At 43.9% G+C, this 18,609-nt stretch overlaps 1 protein-coding gene across 1 annotated transcript; it reads right to left on the minus strand.

The window, feature by feature from the left end:
• Positions 1-1,923: 1,923 nt before the first annotated feature.
• On the minus strand, positions 1,924-16,745 carry aco1 (aconitase 1, soluble). The gene is made up of 21 exons (XM_070929594.1): positions 16,660-16,745; positions 15,069-15,201; positions 14,809-14,977; positions 14,357-14,494; positions 13,743-13,812; positions 13,463-13,646; positions 12,557-12,696; positions 12,269-12,440; positions 11,025-11,125; positions 10,562-10,678; positions 9,662-9,821; positions 9,413-9,548; positions 8,238-8,322; positions 7,786-7,942; positions 5,855-5,979; positions 5,647-5,751; positions 4,922-5,064; positions 4,297-4,444; positions 4,063-4,185; positions 3,120-3,305; positions 1,924-3,023 (listed from the first exon to the last, which is right to left on the minus strand). The coding sequence occupies exons 2-21, from the start codon at positions 15,175-15,177 to the stop codon at positions 2,907-2,909; spliced, it is 2,685 nt and encodes an 894-aa protein (XP_070785695.1). The 5' UTR covers positions 15,178-15,201; positions 16,660-16,745; the 3' UTR covers positions 1,924-2,906.
• Between the last annotated feature and the right edge of the window lie 1,864 nt (positions 16,746-18,609).

An 18,609-nucleotide genomic window follows, 5' to 3' on the forward strand; every position in this document is an offset into this window, starting at 1 on the left:
TTTTCAAATGAGCTCATTTGCAAGCACAGCGCTCCCCTCCGCTTTTTTTTTTGGAGCGCTTGTATTTCTGTGAGAGAGTATACGTGCACATGCTGAAGGTGTGTTGGACCTTGGCGGGGGTTCATGTGCAACACGTGCAGCTGGCTTTTTATGTCAACCCCCCCCCCCCCCCCCCCCCCCCCCCCCCCCCCCCCCCCCCCCCCCCCCCCCCCCACACACACACACACACACACACACACACACACACACACACACCCCCCATCCCTCTGTCTCTCTTTACTGTGACATCCTGAGCCACAAACAAAACTGGTGAAACATGAGCCAGAGAGCCGCTCGGCTTGCTGCTGAATCAAGAGTCAAAGATGCACGGCGAAGGCGCCGCCAGGCTGTGTTTTTTATTTAGGAAAGCGTATAAGATGACGCACAAGACATCTACAGTGTTTCCATTCGGTGTTTCCAGCAGTGCGGCCGTGACAGCAGGACACGGAGGTCATTGTGCTCTGGATTTCTTTCTGGGATAGCCCCCCACAGTGGTTGGCTGCAGTACAGGTAATAAGTCCTGCCCCCTCCATGTTAGGCCATGTTAGGGGGTGGGCCAAACTAAAAAAAAACACAAAAAAAGATGGCTTCTGTCATTTTTAGGTAGCTCTTACCATGCTGGTGTTTGTTCAAGTTTGGTTTTAATTAGTAATTTGATGCTATAAAAAAAAAGGGGGTGAAACGTCATGATTAACAGCCGAGAGTGACTGTAGTTTGCTAGCGATTGGGTCGGGCGGGTGTATGGGTGGGACCTCGATACCGTGGCTCCGCCCCCCCGCCAACCATGCACCCGTCCCCGTCTCCTCATACAGCGTCTTAGCCTCACATCTCTCCCTCACAGTCGTCCACCACCGGACTGCACTCAAGTTTTATTTGATTTTAAATGTGACATATAACATAGTGCATATCTCGGTCTATCCTTACCAAGGTTTTTAAACTCTCAAATGTAAGTATCTAAGCTTAAAAAAAATTTAAAAAATCAGTGGTATTTAGACTTTAACGGCGCGAGATAAAACTAACAGGAAATATAATTGAAGTTAATTGAACAGTATATGAATAAATGAAAAATCCATAGACTTAAAAAGCAGTCTGGTGGGGCAACGCTGCATAAAAGACGTGGCGTCTTGGATTTGAATATTTCACTGCAGCTTCAGTAATGTGTTGGATCCACTATATACATATATATTTATATATATATATATATATATATATATATATATATATATATATATATATATATATATATACATATTTATATATATACACACACACACACTGTCATAGCAGAGACTCATTTCATTTAGAACAATTTTGGGAGAAGTTTGAAGGGGAAAACAGGATTCAGTTCACCTCCTGAGGGCTTTCAAACTTTTGGCACCTAATGTTCAGGGTGTAGGCGTTAACTCCGCATATTATCAGCATTTCAGTACAAATCTGCCAGCACTATGTGTGCTCCAGCTGGTAAAGCGAGGACTATAGATAGGAAAACATTCCCACCGACAGTCTGATGGTACATCAGAGATGACGCAGCCATTGTACTGCACATAGAACACTCACTTTCTTCCCCAAAACCTCTGACAAGTCTTTGAAAGTGATCCAGGATCAGCGACAGCAGCGTTCAAACAGCCTGCAAACAGCCTATTTATGGACTTTTAAGAGCTCCTGGGAACTATTTTGAGGCTCTTATTCTCCAGAGTATGAAATTTAAAAAAAGCATTCCGACATGATCTCTAGTCCAGAGCCCTGCAGACTGCAATACACAGCACTGTTGGTCCCTTTCTACAAATGAAATTAAATGCAATTAGCACAGAACCTCAAATTTAAGGATGCCAGAGCAAATGAATGACAGGAAAGCTATTCAAAAAGGAAAGGAATCCCATTTTATTTCTACTTTGATGAACATGGAAAATGTTTTTTTGTCAGTTTTGAGAATCAGAAATAGATAGTAATAATAGAAAGAAGACACAAATACCTTTTTTTTTTTAATTAAGACAATCACAGTTAAGTTAAGGCGGTCAATGGGATGAACTCGACGCGCTGACAAAGGCCGATTTACAATGACGTTTTGGGATTTTTCGGTAGGATAAACAGCTCTTTCTTCGCGGTTAACCTCGACGTGGAAGAATTCCGGTTTGTTACGACATATCTTCTTCTTCTCCTTCCACGTTACTGCCACCCGTTGGAGTCGGTGGAATAGTGTAACTTGTCAAAATGTCACCGCACGTGTTGCACCCGTCATGGCCGTGTGCTGTGCTGATCTCACGCTCTTTGTTTCCTCAGTGCTGATTAAAAGAAGCAGTCTCTGTTCACGAACGGGTTTTTGGGGGGCACGTCTGGATATTAACAATTAAATGCTATCATAGCTGATGAACATAATGCAAAATTATAAGACCCCAATTGTAGTAAACGGGAATAATCCATTGCCTCGTTCAGCTCTGTACTGCCGTCTCTGAAAGACCCCCGCAGAGATCGGGGAGGAATCAAAGGAAAAATAAATACCGGAGGACATCTGGTGAAGCAGACTCTACCTTTAAATCGAGCATCATCTTAACTATATATATATATTTTCACCCCAGGTCTGCTAAGAAATTAAAAGAAGTAGCAGCATTCTCAAAAATGAGAATATTGTGATATCTGTAGGGTTTTCTGGCTGTAAATCTCTCTGTTAAGTGGCTCTTTTGCACCAAACATGGACAACGACAATGAAATTATTTTTGGACGGTATTCTTCAGTCGACCGTTACATGAAGTCACTACGGCGGTGGCCATGTTGGACGTGAGCTGAGAATTAGAAAGAGAGAAAGAGAGAGAGAGGGAGAGAAAAAAAAAAAAAAAGACTTGTGTTGCTCTCTTCCTAAAAGAAAACGTTCAGTTTTCGGACATCTTGCGGATCATGTAGTTGAGGATGCCTCCGTGGTGGAAGTACGCCAGCTCCACGTCGGTGTCGAACCGCATCCGCACTTGGAACGTTTTCCCCGTGTCGAGCTGCGAGGGCAGAAAGAGAGAGAGAGAGAGAGAGGACATCAAGCACCGCGTTAGCTCAGCGATGATCCACGAGACACACGACCGTCCTTAACCGACCTTTACGTCCACCATCATCCTGGGTGCGAGCTGCTCGGGGATGATGACGCTGTAGCGCTCCCGGCCGGTCAGTCCCAGGCTGTCAGCAGTGTCGCCTGGAAGATACTCCAGGGGGATCACTCCCATCCCGACCAGGTTACTGCGGTGGATCCGCTCGTAGCTCTCCGCGATCACCGCCTTAATACCCTGAGCACGGAAACGAAACAAGTTCATGCTTCACCCTCTTAAAAAAAACCTTGTTTTCCACTGTCTCAACTCATCACGTGACCAAAGCTCCACACTGAAGTCACGCCATGACAACTCAGCTATCGCCGTGACAACTATGGAGGATAAGACTTTAATATCACATGGAAGCTGTACCTGTTTCATGATCATCCCGGCCAAAGTATCAAAAGTATGATGAGAAACCAGAATTATTCATCATAATATCACATATTTTCACTTCCCAGCAGTACATAACAATAATTCATGATGATATGATTGATTACGTAAACAATAACATTTTGAAATGTATTGACTTCAGTTGAAGTTTTGGCCAAACTGACACTTCCTACTTCCTGTAGCTGCAGTAGTGACAGTGCTCGCCGCAGACTCAAAGTCCACGTAAGAAAATTTGCACAGCTTCCAGCGGCACAATCCACTTTGAATGTGTGTCTCCCGACAGCCCACACACACACACTCAAAAGCATTTTACAACCAACAGCAGGAAAAAGGCAAGACTGGTATAAATGAAACCTAAACTAAACCTCCTGAGGCTTTTATCGAGGAAACGAAATTCAACAACAGCAACTTTAGCAGAAAGTCTGAGCCACTATTTTGGTCACAGTGTTCGCTAACTTCCGGGTTTTGCCTCCAAAAATACGTCCTCCCTGCAACGCTCTGTATCATTCGCACTATATGAATATGGATTTTCTTTTCCTGGTTACCAAGAAGTGATCCTCACCAGTAGAAAGGGGCCCTTTGCTGCCCAGTCCCTGGAGCTGCCCGAGCCGTACTCCTTCCCCGCTAGAACCAGCAGAGGGACACCGGACTGCTGGTATCTCTCTGCAGCGTCAAACACATCCAGCTGGACGAACAGGGTGAGATATGCAAAGAGTTAGTGTCGTGGTCCGCCCAGCCTTGAGTCAACCAGCACAGCATCTGCTACGCAGTTACAGAGAGGCGCTCGCATGCTGACCGTTTCTCCCGTTGGCAGGTGGATGGTTTGCGGCGCCTGCTTGTTGAGGAACTTGTTAAAGAGGCGGATGTTGGCGAACGTCCCTCTGGCCATGACGGCGTCGTTACCTCGGCGCGAGCCGTACGAGTTGTAGTCACGGGGGGTCAAACTGTCAAAACACAACAACTGTGAAACACAGCTTCTTCTTTTTTTCTCAGTCAGATACATATATGATAAAGGCTGATTCCAGTCACATTCACCTACTATGGGTCTAGTAAAGGGCTAATTACTCCTGGACAGGAAGTAACCTTTTCACTTGTACCGCTGATGTATGTTCTCCTCGGCCAATAAATGCTTCTGGATAATACATCCAGGTCTCCTGAACTAGACGTCAACACTTCCTGCCCAGTGGACTACAAATATCCATTATTACCCAACTTACTGAAGTTAGTGTTTTAATCTAAAATCGGTGTGTGCTGATCTCATGACAGTCTGACAGTAATGGACTGTCACTGCAGTCTCTTAGGTTGCGTTTATATCCGTGTCATAGTTTGAAGACCGACTGCTTGTCGTCTTTTAGTTCCACTCGATGTAGAGAGACTGCTACTGACACTGCTTTTACAGTAAAAGCGGTGAGCTCCCTCACCCTCTGATGCTCAGGTAGCGCGCTGCAGCGCTGTTCCTGGCGATGTTCCCTGCAGGAGAGATGTGGTCTGTGGTGACCGAGTCTCCCAAGTTCAGCAGCACTTGGGCGTCAGTTATGGACTTGGGTGGCTGCAGCTTCATGGTCTGAATTAGAGGCGACATGAGAAGAGTTACAGTCACATCATGGCTAAAAAAAACAATAATATCAGTGTCTCGCCAAAACATGGGTACAACATTGTCTGAAGAATCTTCCAGGTACCAGGAGTAGCAGAAATATTAGAAATAAAGTTTAGTAGTCCTCACTGTGCAAGTTCATTTTAATAAGAAATTTACCTAAAAAAAAACAAAAACGTAAGCATGGATTTTTCTTAATGTATTATTTCCATGAAAATGCAGGACATTGAATATGTCATTTTTAATTGAAAAAAATATATATAATTCCACGTCATTTCTTTTGTTTCTTTTTATTTACAGGGAACCTACTAAAATATGAATTACAAAATGTCTACACTTCCTGGTTCCCTGCAGAAAGGGGTTAATTTGAGAATGAAAATGAGAAATCCCATTTTGTCAGCAGTTTCCACATTTCCAAACATCAAAACTGAGTGACTCTTATTCCATTAGATGATTTCATTTTAATAACGGCAGTCTTGGACTTCCATACATTAGCAGCGGTTGTAATTGTAGTGGCTACGTGAATTCGGGAAGATTGACTCGTATATTTACCAAACCCTCGAAGAACGGTGGTGACTTGATGTAGGTGGATTTGGGGTCCCAGGTGTACAGCTTATCAGAGGGAGCGACCAGAGAGTTCCAGCGTTCATTCACTTTCTGCGACAAGGCGACACAGATCCCAAAAGATTCAGAGGTCAATCGCAAATCTACATGACGCTGCTGGAATGCTTGCCAACAGACTAAAAAACAGTTACACTACCTCAATCTTCTCATAGACTTCTTTGAACATTGATGGGATGACAAACGTTTTCTCCACAGCCTGGATCTCCTCCCGTGTGGGCCAGATATCCCTCAGGAAAATCTCTTTGCCTTCAGAGTTAATGGCTACAAAGGAGATAAGAGGACAAAAAATGTGAAAACTACCTTTGCTTTATGCCTCTGTTTTGGCTGTGACGCTGACACATTATTATTTTTGCATAACGAAAGGATACATCTTGATGTATGGACCCATGTGAAGATCAAGCCAAGCAAGAAGAGGAGCATTTCTATAGTCAAAGGAGGGCTGGTAGACCGGACGTTTGGTGTAGATGGCAGACTAATTCCTATTGTATTGAGAGCCAGCAAAGAGCTTGGGGGGCTGTTGCAATGCAAATCTCAGTGGCACACCAAGTCAAGCAGCTGAGAGAAGAAACCATCGAGGGCCTTAAAGACCATCGACGAAACCTTGCAGCCGGGAAAAAAACTCAAACGCTGGTGTCTACAGTCCGGAATTGCCCTCTCGGTTGTTGTGACCGTATGTGAGCTCCCATCACTCAAGTTGAAAAACTGGAGAGGTCAGTTCCTTCATTAAAAAAAAAGTGGCTGGGACTGCCAAGACCTCTAAGCAGCATCTACTTGCATAACAAAGGGAGCCCTGGAACTGCTTCTCCGAGGGCTGACTGAAGAATTCTGGTGCGCCAAGGCGAGATTTGAGATGAGTCTTTCGGAATCCCAGGACGACGTCATCCAGGCGACTGCACCAACTACTGCAGCAGCAGCAGCAGGCAGGCAGGAAGCGGTGTCCAGCTGAGTCAGCTCAGCAGGCAAAAGCCGCAGTCAAGCATGCTCACATTGCTGGGAAGGCGCAGTATGGACAAGGGGGGCCTCGACACAAGGGTCAAACAGGCCCCTTAACCCTAACCCACATGATGACCCCCCATGAAGCTTCTGCCATCCACCAAAACCCAACCGATCATTTCCCTAAGAACAAAAAAAGACACGCTCTCTGAAAGGACCGAAACGTCTCGGTCCTCGTCTTTGAACTGACGTTCAGACTGCACTGAGTCAGCCTTGTGTTCACAGGCTAACCCTGCAAGCTATCTTTCTGAATGTCACGTTTGTCAAATCACATTATAACAGTGTTGTTTGTGCAAATGCCATTTTTAAAATCCCAAGACACACTGTAGGCCAATCCAACAGCATCCCCTTTGTGAAAACAAAGGAACCTTTAGAGTCCACATTTAGATACTCCAGCGCTCATTTACAGTGATGTCAGCGAACAGGCCCCAGAAATTTTCAATTATGACTTTTGCTTCCAACAATTATGAAAACAAGATAAATCGAGATAGAACGACGACTGTGCCGCATTCCGTTTGGCAACGATGCTCTCCTCCTGTCTTTGGTATGTTTAGTTCAGTTCGAGCCACGATGAGGGAAAGAGAGCAACAGGAAAGGTAAAACCAATTCAGCTGCAACCCGACCGTTGATTGTGAGGTGTGAGATTGGGGTTGTGCTATGCTAGTAGCGGCTAATGTAGCCTGGAGCCTCTAGCCTGCAGCAGAGATGAGCAGCAGGGGGGCTACAGAGGTCTGGGTCGGCTCACTTCTTTCTAACTTCCACACCGGCAGATGGTTTTCATTTTCAAACTCGTAGTCTTCAACTGACGCCGACTCACGTCGACATCACCTGAGGACACCATTATCAGACTTCACGTGGTCCCCTCTAGAGACACTAAAGGCTTTATACAACTTCCCGTTTAAAGCTGTAGACTATCATTTACAGCCATTCTTAAAATGAATGTCGTCTCGCTTTATTCACCGGGTAGAGCCTTGAGCCAGATTTTAAAAACTTCAACCAGCACATTATTAAATGCATAACCGTCGACATAATTGTTGTATTCAATGTGTGACGAGTAATAAAATGGCTACTCACCAATGGGCTCTTTCTCAAAGTCTATCCTCACAGTGCCGGCTATTGCATAGGCGATGACGAGAGGTGGAGAAGCCAGGTAGTTTGCTCTGGTGTTGGGGTGGACTCTCCCTTCAAAGTTTCGGTTTCCTGACAGGACGCCTGCGGCCACCAGATCACCCTGGGGACACAAGTCAATGTCAAATCAAATGATGGAGAGGATGGTAGAAAAACATGGTTTATATTTTGAGATGTATTACTGTTTATCTAGCATGTGAAATGAGGGAGGAGGAAAGTACAAGCAAACACAAATAAAGAGAGAAAAAGTAGGTTCAGTCAGTGCCAACAATATTTCCGCACGAAATGTGAGTGAAAAAGTGGAGAGAAAAAAAGATAAATGAGGAAGAATAAGAGCTAATGAATGCTTGAAGGCGTGAAATGATACAGCAGGGACGTGGAAACAGCCTCTTAGGTACCTGGTTTATGGCCTCCACCACCGGCTCTGGGAGCGGCCCACTGTTGCCTATACAGGTCATGCAACCATAGCCAACAACCTCAAAGCTAACAGGAAAGACAAAATGATTGTTTACAATGTTGCAACATTATCAATATCAATGACCAGAGAACTTACATTACTAACTTCAGTTGACTGTGCCGCGTGGGGGCAGAGAGAAATGGCACAAGCAAAGTAAAAGCGACCACTTCTTAGTGTGCTAGACCTCCTGCTAGAGAAGACATGACCATCATGAGGCCTGGTTATGTCACGCCAGTGTTTAAAAGCAGAGCTGCAAACTCTGTGGTCGGTTCTGTAATGGCGGCCTTGACTGATCAAATTATGAACAATTGACGGCCGTGTCAGCGGTGAGGCCGCTTCAAACTCTCGACTCTCATCGATTCAAGGGTTGCATAATGCCATGCCAAGGGCAAGCCAGCAGGTGTCAGCATTTTCACTGCAAGATAATGAAGCATTTTGCAGCACTACTTCTTCATAGCGATTCAGTGGCTTCAGCTATCTCTTTAATATCTCAGTGTGTATTACGGCAACATTATGTGATGAAGCGCCTTCATTTGTCAGGTATTTAATTCACCGGATTGGACAAAAACAGACAATCCCATCCAGCCGTTTTATAAATAAACAGTGTCTCAACTGAATCTCCTGATAATATATTGCTATTGTGACATAAATGTACTTAAACCAGAGGTTGAAGACTTTGGGCGGGCAAAGTCTTACTGTGCCACGTTACGTAAATTATGCTGTTTGATTGAGGCAATGCGTGATTTGCGAGGCTGACGCTTTAAATTTGGACAATCAATGCATGCTGTAAACCGAGTGGAACATTTTACTGCTGGAAAAATGTACCAGTCGTCATGTCTTTGGTATTTCTGGATGGTTTCTTATTGGCCGACATGTTTGGCAACACCCATGTATGGACCTTTTGTCACATGATAACAGGTGATTGTATATACAAGTATGTATGTGTTACAAACCGTGACAACAGCGCAAACGCCATCTGCTGAGAGGAAGACTTAAGATGAGGAAAAAAAAAAGCTAGTAAGTGGACCTTGACTCAAGTTTTTGTGTGTGTCAATGACGATCCATACATAAAGGACGACTGACCGACTGACTGAATGAGGAATCCGAGTATCTCACCCCAGCTGAGAGAGGTAGTCCATAACACCACTCTCCTTTAGGTAGTAGGTGACCACTCCACTGCCAGGGGACAGGCTGGTCTTTATGTATGGCTTCACGCTCAAGCCACTCTGGATTGCCTTTTTTGCAAGGAGTCCTGGAGGAGGAGCATTTCATCTTTTAATAACTGTGACATTAGTAACATGTCCCCTCAGTCTCCACCCGGACTAGGACAGAAAAAGTCCATTAAGAGAAGTGCTGTGCGCCCACCTGCTCCAAGCATGACAGATGGGTTGCTGGTGTTGGTGCAGCTGGTGATGGCGGCGATGACCACCGAGCCGTGGTTTAACGTATACTCGTTTCCATTAAACTGGAAGGGGACCACGGCGCTGTGACTCTCAGGAGTCACTTGGAAACCCTTGAAACCTTGCTACAAATGTAAAAAAAAAAAAAAAGTCAAACAAGTGAAAGTAACAGCAACTAAGTCATATGCACATGTTAAAGCAAAAGGGCTGGGTATTGTTTGAATTGTTTCGATACTTAAATTAATACAATACTTACTTACCTTGAGAAATATAAACATGACAAAACACTTATTTTACTCCCCCATTTCATTTCAAAAGCAACAAAGAACGAGAGAAGTTTGAAATGTTCAAAGTCAAATATTAAAGCACCCACATAAGTAAAAATGTCTACAATTGGCAATATTTTCATTTAAGTCAGGAAGTAAGCAACGAAGCTGCTGTCTCCACTTCCTCCCACTGTACAAAAACAAAGCTAAAATATCCTCGGATATGGCAGCTGCCATCTTGCGCTGGAGCCAGAGTCTGCGCAGTGGAGCCGCAGCATCGAGGTCCCGCCCATACCCCCGCCCGACCCAATTGCGAGCACACCGCAGTCAATCTCAGCTGTCAATCATGACCTTTCACCCCGTTGTTATAGCATCAAATAACTAATTAAAACCAAACTTATCAGAAAAGGGAACACTTGAACAAACATCAGCGTGATGAGAAATTTTGACATGTGCTTGTTTTTTTAGTTTGGCCCATGTCCCATCCGCTAAAATGGAGGGGGCGGGACTTACGACCTACACTGCGGTGACAAATACAACTTTGGATCCTTGTTTCTTAACAATGTAATGAATGAACATGACGGTGTACCGGTACCTACCTTTGCTCCCAGGCAGGCTTCAAAGTCTTTTTTCATGTCGGACACAGGAACTCTGTCCTGAGGTCTTTTGGGACCGCTGCAGCATGGGACCACTGTAGTCAGATCCAGCTCTACAACCTGAGAGAGAGAGACCAGGATGTACTACTATTACTGGTTCATAGTCATAATTTGGTAATTCATGCTTTTCTGCTTATACATTTATAGTTGAAACTGTCTAATGTTTTAAATAACTCATTTTTATTTTATTTTATTTTTTGTGTTTGGCATCATGTTACAGATTGCTGCTAAAAACAGAAAGAAAGTCTTGACACACCGGTATCCTATTTCACTATCATTATCAGGATGTGTGTCTTGAAACACAGACGCCATTTTACACCGCCTTTTACAAAGCAAGTGTAAAATCAACCGTTCCGAGTGGTTTCTTTTATGTGCTGAACAATCTTAAAAACTGCTAAAAACTGACCTGAGTGAAATCTGGATCCTGAGAGACATCGTTGTAGTCTCTGAACATGGCCACGGCCTTCAGGTACTTCGTGATGTAGGCCAGCTTTTCTGCTTCTCGCCCTGAATACAAAAAAAAAGACAGACAAACATGAATATCATTTCGATCACTTCTCTGATAAATAAGAGAGATGTCTTAGCCCTCTAGACCCCATAGCACCCGCTCTAAATTTCATTATGGCGCCCGGGAGCACCCGTCACTTGAAAACTATTTCCAGAGCGTCAAACCAGGGAAAATATAGTCCTGAGCTTTATATTATAGATACTTCAAGTCGTCATCAATAACCAGAACCGGAAATACACATTGTAACGCTGAGATCAGACTTTTTTTCCCAGCAGATTTCCACCCGGTTTCGACTTGCAAATGTAAAAAACCTAAGCATACCCGTCTTTATAAACTAATGTACGCTGTAAGATTGTGTTGTGAGAGAGATCTGGCCCACCGTGCGTCATGGAAAGCGCCAAAGACCATTGCAAATTCAAGCGTTTTGCTCAAAACCACCTTCGGGACAGCAGGACCTTCCAGGCTCTCACTGCCGGAGACGGACGCTGTTTGTGTTTGTTCTAATAGCATTGCTGTGTGGGCCCAAGTGTGGGACATTTCTCTTTTATTTTGAAAAGCCTAGCGTTATCCAGTGGAGGGTCTGTTTTGTTGAATGTCGACTCAGGACGCAAACGGAGAGAAATGTTGCGGATCACAGGTTTTGTGTGTATGACATATGATAAATTACATAAGTTATAGGAAATAGCTATTTACAAGACTTTCAGTGGTATGTGTTGTTTTACCTGCTGTTTTTTTAAATGTGTTGAATCAAACTCGATCTAAAAAGCTACCCATGCCACATATTTGGCATCAAATTAAGGGGGAAGTTGTGTTTTTTTAATATGAAAACAACTTGTGATTGTCAATTTCATAATGTTTTTGAGATAATGTTGTTGTTGTTGTTGTTGGGATTAAGTAGGAAAATGCTCATTCAAGTCAGTTATTAAACAATGCAAATGAACTCTGTTACTCTTTTCTGCATTTGTGAAATGTTGGTACACTGATAAGGTAGTGCAAGCTGGTTTAAAAAAAAAAAAAAAAAAAAAATGTGGAAAATCAAATCTTGCTCATCGATGGTGTTGGGAGGAAACGCGGGGAGGTGAATCAGTAGCTCGGGGTGTGACAGCCGGAGCCCACCGCCCTCTCTACAGCCTGGCACTCACCGGTCTGCTCAAGGTACTGAATGCTGACTTCGTCCACGGGGAAGAAAGCTGCCGTGGCGCCGTACTCCGGACACATGTTGGCGATGGTGGCTCGGTCGGCGATGGACAGCTGAGCGACGCCCGGGCCAAAGAACTCCACGAACTTCCCCACGACACCCTCCTGCCGGAGGTGCTGAAAGAATAGCGGGAGAGGGACGATGTCAGGAAGTGGACCGTCTCATAAAACGCTGCCAGACGTTTGCTTTGAATGTTAAATCGGTTTAAGTGCGTAGAACTGATCCTAATTACCTTGGTAACAGTGAGGACGATGTCAGTGGAGGTGATGAACTTGTCTGGGGTCCCGCACAGCTTATATCCCACCACCTCAGGCAGCACCATGCTTATTGGCTGACCCAGCATGACAGCCTCCGCTTCAATCCCACCGACTCCTGAAGGGTTTTATGACAAATCTTATTTAGAACTTCCTGATTAATGATCGCGATCAATCAAATCAAAGTTTTTTCATCGGCTAACAATCACTGTATACGTCATGCTACAGTTATATCTATAGATATTGTTTTATAGCCTGTTTTTCTGGAAAGTCAAATGAGAAAGTGTTTATGCGTAAAATAAGCAGACAGGAACGTCTGTTTTCAACTAATCCAGTATATCCTTTTTCCTCCCCCTGCGTTAAAGGGAGTTTTCCCTCTTCTGAATCGAGGGTCTAAGGATAGAGGGTTTGGGAGATAATTAGCTTTCTTTCTGAATGCGAGATGAGACTGTTAACGAGCTGGCCGCCTCGTTAACTCCCATTTTTGGGGCCTTTTTTCTGTTTGTGTTCGGCTTAAACAAACAAGAAACATGTTAATCAGTGAACTTTAAAACAGTGTTGGCAGGTGTATTTCTGGACTTTGGACATTTGCCCCCCCCCCCCCCCCCCGCTTCCACTCTTTATGCTAAGCTAGGCTAACCACACCTGTACTGCAGCTCTGTACTTGTACGGACAGGCGTGAGACTGATATCAATCTTCTCGTCTCACTCTCGAAAGGAAAGCAAATGCGCAAAATTTCCCAAAAATGACCTATTCCTTTAAGGATTTTTAGAAATGTCCTCACAGGAGTGGTATTGTTTTAGTTTTTTTTAAATATGGCCTTCTATTGAAATCAGTGGCTTACATATTCTTTATATAATATATAAAAGGAGACATGATCTTACCCCAGCCCAGGACTCCCAGTCCATCGATCATGGTGGTGTGGGAGTCTGTGCCCACCAGGCTATCAGGGTAGAAGTACCCATCATAGTTAAACACCACTCTAGCCAAGTATTCTAGGTTGACCTGGTGGACGATCCCTGAACCAGGAGGAATGATTCGCATGTTCCTGAAGGCTTTAGAGCCCCACTGGGAAGGACAGACGACATATTTAAGGGTTAAACTAGTTTTACCTATATACATCCAACATAAAGACCTCACACTGGGCTTGTTAAAATGCTGTACCTTTAAGAACTGAAATCTCTCTCTGTTGCGGTCAAACTCCAAGTCCTGGTTTTTCTGAAGGCTGTCAGACCTGACGGAGAAAGAGCCAGTGTGTTTAGAGTGTAGAGGAAGAGATCGGTTGTATTACACAGGGGTTAAAGCCGGGAGACTCAACTTGCTTTGAGCATCGCTTTTTGCAAGATGACACGAGGCCGGAGGCCCGTTAATACACAATCAGGGCTTTCTGCCAGAAAGCCTTTCTAAACACAGGATTAACATTGTGAAATGGTCGCAGTTTGGTTACGTTTAGGCACCAAAACTTGGCTAGGTTTAGGAAAAGATCATGGTGAAATGAAACTTGAACTTTTTGAAACCAAGTGTCACCGCTGATCGCTGCGAGGCTGATATGCAACTTCCCCAATAACAGCCGAGGGAAATTATTGAACATTTACTAACTGGTAGAAACAAAAAAAAAATCCCAGTATGAATCAATTTATTTTCATTGTGAATTAGAAAATGGTCGGCGGCCTGGCAAGTTGAGTATCACTGGTCATGTTGTATCTATATGGAGAATAATACAGCATCAATGAACTGGTGGTGCCATGTTGGAAAGGGTTTGATGAACCTGGTCTTACTTCCTGTTAAAGTCCACTTGGATGGAATGATCTATGACGAGGTCGGCGGGGCAAACGGGATTAATCTTCTCTGGGTCGCCGCCAAGTTTCATCACCGCGTCGCGCATGGCGGCAAAGTCCACCACGGCAGGGACACCGCTGCAAGGAGAGTTTAGAGATGTTATGACTGAGTCCACTCACCATCATCATCATCATCATCATTTCCCATCGACCTCATCAGAGTCAATCAACTGTCACATTTATCTTGATAACAATAAATGAAGCAATGTCGTATTAAATACACCTGAGTCTCATTAATTCTTTGCACTGAACAATAAACAGAAAGATGGATTATGACTATGACTTACATATATAGGAGTTAACCCTTTGAAAACTTGGCTTTAAATTGATCTAAAATCAAAGTCAGTTTTGCATTAGACACTCTCTGCCTGACTCTCTGAGCGTCTACATACGTGAAGTCCTGCAGGATGACACGGGCTGGTCTGAATGGCACCTCCACAGTTTGAGTCTGGGTCTGCTTCCAGTTGAGGATGCTTTCCACGTCGGAGCGCTTCACCAGGAACTCGTCGCAGTTCCTGACAGCAGACTCCAGGAGGACCCGGATGGAGAAAGGCAGACGGTCTGAGGAACAGATGGACAGTGAACCTCTCTGGGATATATACTACGTAAAACTATTCAATGACAAGAGGTTTCAGTAAAGAACTGCGGTTACCATATCTGGGATCTCCAAGCTTGGAAAGATTATAAAACTGCTGCTTTGGGTCCTTGGGGTCCAGAGGCTCAACTATATGTTGAAAAGGATTATTCGCTGTCGCAGACATCGTCCTCTATGTGTCAGTACAAATCTAAAAGGGACAGAAAGTCTGTTTTTTTAAACACCTTACAACAAATATAGAGAAACAGGGATAAAATTAAACAAATATTCTCTTTTGTCTTACTGTAGGCGTTTTTCTTCTACCTTTAAAACATGCTAAATGTACATGTAGACCAAATTAACCTTTCTTTACAGAGTGTAAAGAGGGTTCATTCCAAGGCCTGGTCTACAATCGCAGGTCTTTTCCATATTCAGTGCGTAAACGGATTAGCCTTTAAGGTTGCAGCGCACGTGGGTTGGTGGGGCTGAGGGTTAGTGAACTCCTGGCCCATGTTTTACAAACCTTACGTAATGAAATCTCCTCAGGCAATCTGCTAAAACTTTAAAACAGGGAAACGTTCTGATGAGCCGTGCTCATTGAAAATGAACACAAACCGCATAGCGATTCGGAAAATCGTGATCTGCTGTGACTAATTTCCTTAAGAGGTGTTGTCTGTGTGAGAGGTGAACTGATAAAGAAAGAGCCCCCTGACAGGACCTTCACATCCTGAATGTCTACATACTTGGCTTGTTAGTTCAGGTCCAGGCTACAGCTCTGCTGCAAAGTGCAAAGTCACTTTATGATACTGGTGTTGCCGTGTGATGTAACCCGCCTGCAGCAGCCTCTGAAGGCATGTGTCTAATGTGGAGAGCTAAAATCGTGAAATTGAATGCAGACGGACCCAAATGTGTCCACATAGCACCCCATGTCAAAACTGTCAAGTACCAAAGCTGGAATCTGACGCCTGGTCAGATTTGTGGTCTTGTTTACATACTCTTTGAGCAGATAGTTCCTGATTATACAAAATCAGACTTTTGCCAGTTTAAGACCTACTTAATATTGCTATGTTGAGACAACTTTTAACATATGAGAGTTTTGCGTTATTTGTTTAAAAAACTGTTTTATAGACAAACGTGTACATCCCTCAAGTTGAGGCATCAAATGAGTATCACTATTATAGATACCATTTAAACAAACCAGCGTATACATTTCCATTAAAATTTGTACCTTTTTAGAAACTCTGTGTATGTTTTTATTCTAAATCAGAGCTACTTTTATTTACGGTGTTTTCCCTTCCGTAGAGGAACTGCTCATATTCATATTTCTAACGCTCCATGTCCAACTTAACTTGGCCTTCTGACGTAAGTTAGCATTAGCTAACGTCACTTGGTCAAACTTCGGCATTTTCAAATGCAAGCGCTTTGCATGGAAACACAAAGGGGAAAGGGACAGTTTTGGAAACATCACCAGGACGCTATTTTCCACAATAATATTAGCATGACTTGTAGCAATGGCACACAGCTTTTGAACGCGACAGCCAAAAAGTCAGCTAGCTTACGGCTCAACTATTCCGCACGAGAGCACGAAGCTCCGTTAGCTACGTCCCGCTACTGATGGACAGTTAATTAAAGACGGTTAATTAATGCCCGCCGGGTTTTAAGAACTTACTTCAGAGTGCGGCAGAGGAGACGACGCAGAGCACGGCCGTGTGTCACCCGCACACTGTCAGCAGCGACTCACGCACGGAAAGCCGCCGAGTTCCACCGCCAGGAGCAGCAGCAGCAACAACAACAACTCTCACACTTCCGGTCACGGTTTTATTCAGAATAAAAGCATCCCGTCGAAATGGAAACGCACCAGCAACTCAAAACAACGTTTAAAAAGCGACAGTGAACCCAAAATTACACAACGAAAATAGTTATAGCTCACTGGGAACTATATCCCATAGGAATGAGCTATTTAAAAAATATATTTGTTTCTAGATAAATGTAGCAGGTGTAGCGGTGCTACCCTCTGACTGCTTAAAGTTATAATAACTATGGCTTTCAAAATAAAAGTGTCCCATAGCGAGGGCCCTTGGCAGATATTTCATAACCCTCCTTTTCCTCACCCAACGCCAACTTTAGATTGTATTTATGACATGCATGTGTGCATATATAAATATTTATGATATAATACAATACAATATCATGCATCATGTATCCCGTCTATCCAGGGACCAGTGGCAGATCAAGGTGATCACAAGATCAAGACGACTTAGTGTAACAGATCACTTTTTTTCCCCTTTCTTGTCATTTTAATCTCCTGATGACCTCTTAGATTTATAACGGGACCCCCCCCCCCTCCCAGAGCATCCCCCGTTATTATTATTGATATGGCTATATGGCTATTACTGGTGCTATGTCTCTCTCTCTCTCTCTCTCTCTCTCTCTCTCTCTCTCTCTCTAACCCAACCAGTCAAAGCAGATGACTCCCCCCCACACCTAGAGTCTATTTATTAAGTGTCATGAGACGACTTTTGTTGTGATTTGGCGCTATATAAATAAAACTGAATTGAATTGAAAATTGAGTCACCAGATCCCAAATTGCACACACACAAATCCACCAAATGTCAGTGTTAAAAAAAAAATCGGAACAATCCAGGGCCCCTCGAATACGCGGGGGACCCTGGGCTGCAGCCAAGGTCGGCCTGTGCATGAATCTGTGCCGTCCGAGGACCATCAGAAGTGAGAGGACCTCTGTGTGCTGCAGTTCATTAGAACTCCCAGTAGGCGGTGCCATTGCATTACAGCTGCCGTCAGCTCCACCGCCATGACAGTTGCTCAAGAGCTGCAGACCTTTGACCTTTTGACCTCCGACGGTGCTGCCAAGGCTCAAAGGTGAGTGCACGCGTAAGGCATATTTTCTGTTCAAATCTGATTTCAGGTGCAGTTCAGCAGTGATCAGGTCTTTTCTTTTTCAGCCAAATGATATATACACAACTGTTCCAGGTTTCCCACTAAAAGCATCATCAGAGGCATGTTTTCGGAGGCCATCCCAGACCTTCACCTTCCACGGGCGACGCTTGACTCCCGCTCCTTGACTCCCACGTCAAACTGTCCAAAATCGACCAAACGGCACGGCCGCAGATGCCGTTAGCAAACAAAACAGCACATTTTCTGAGTCCAACGCAAAAGTCAAACACTGTACCGACGCCCCATTCCGCACACTATTGCATGCTGCATACTTCTACCACCAGGTGATCATCATTGTCTAATAACTGATTCAAAATATTTACAAAAAAAGGAAACAATTACACCAAATTGTGAGAATATATTGCAACTAAGGTGAAAATGTCTCTAACCGGTGCCGGAGGAAGGACTCAGATCTTTTACTTAAGTAAAAGTAAGCAACACGACACTGCAGAAATACTTTGTTACAAGTAAAAGTCATGCATTTAAAATTGTACTCGGTATGCAGAGTAACCCATTTCAGAATAATATGCATTATATTATTGGATTATGATTATTGATGCGTTAATGTGTTCATCACTTTAATGTTGCAGCTAGTAAATGTGTGGCTAATTTGAATGTATATATATACATCTATATATATATGGTCCATCTGTCTGTACATAAA

The sequence above is a fragment of the Enoplosus armatus genome, chromosome 23 (assembly GCF_043641665.1).
Source record: "Enoplosus armatus isolate fEnoArm2 chromosome 23, fEnoArm2.hap1, whole genome shotgun sequence".
Classification (NCBI taxonomy): Eukaryota; Metazoa; Chordata; class Actinopteri; order Centrarchiformes; family Enoplosidae; genus Enoplosus; species Enoplosus armatus.

Excerpts from the sequence above, each read along its gene's own strand:
- aco1 (XM_070929594.1), bottom strand. The coding sequence starts at position 15,177 with ATGTCTGCGACAGCGAATAATCCTTTTCAACATATAGTTGAGCCTCTG. Across the intron at positions 12,697-13,462 it reads ACTGGGAGTCCTGGGCTGGG|GAGTCGGTGGGATTGAAGCG; the intron begins GTAAGATCATGT and ends AAAACCCTTCAG. Across the intron at positions 11,126-12,268 it reads TCAGTACCTTGAGCAGACCG|GGCGAGAAGCAGAAAAGCTG; the intron begins GTGAGTGCCAGG and ends TTTTGTATTCAG.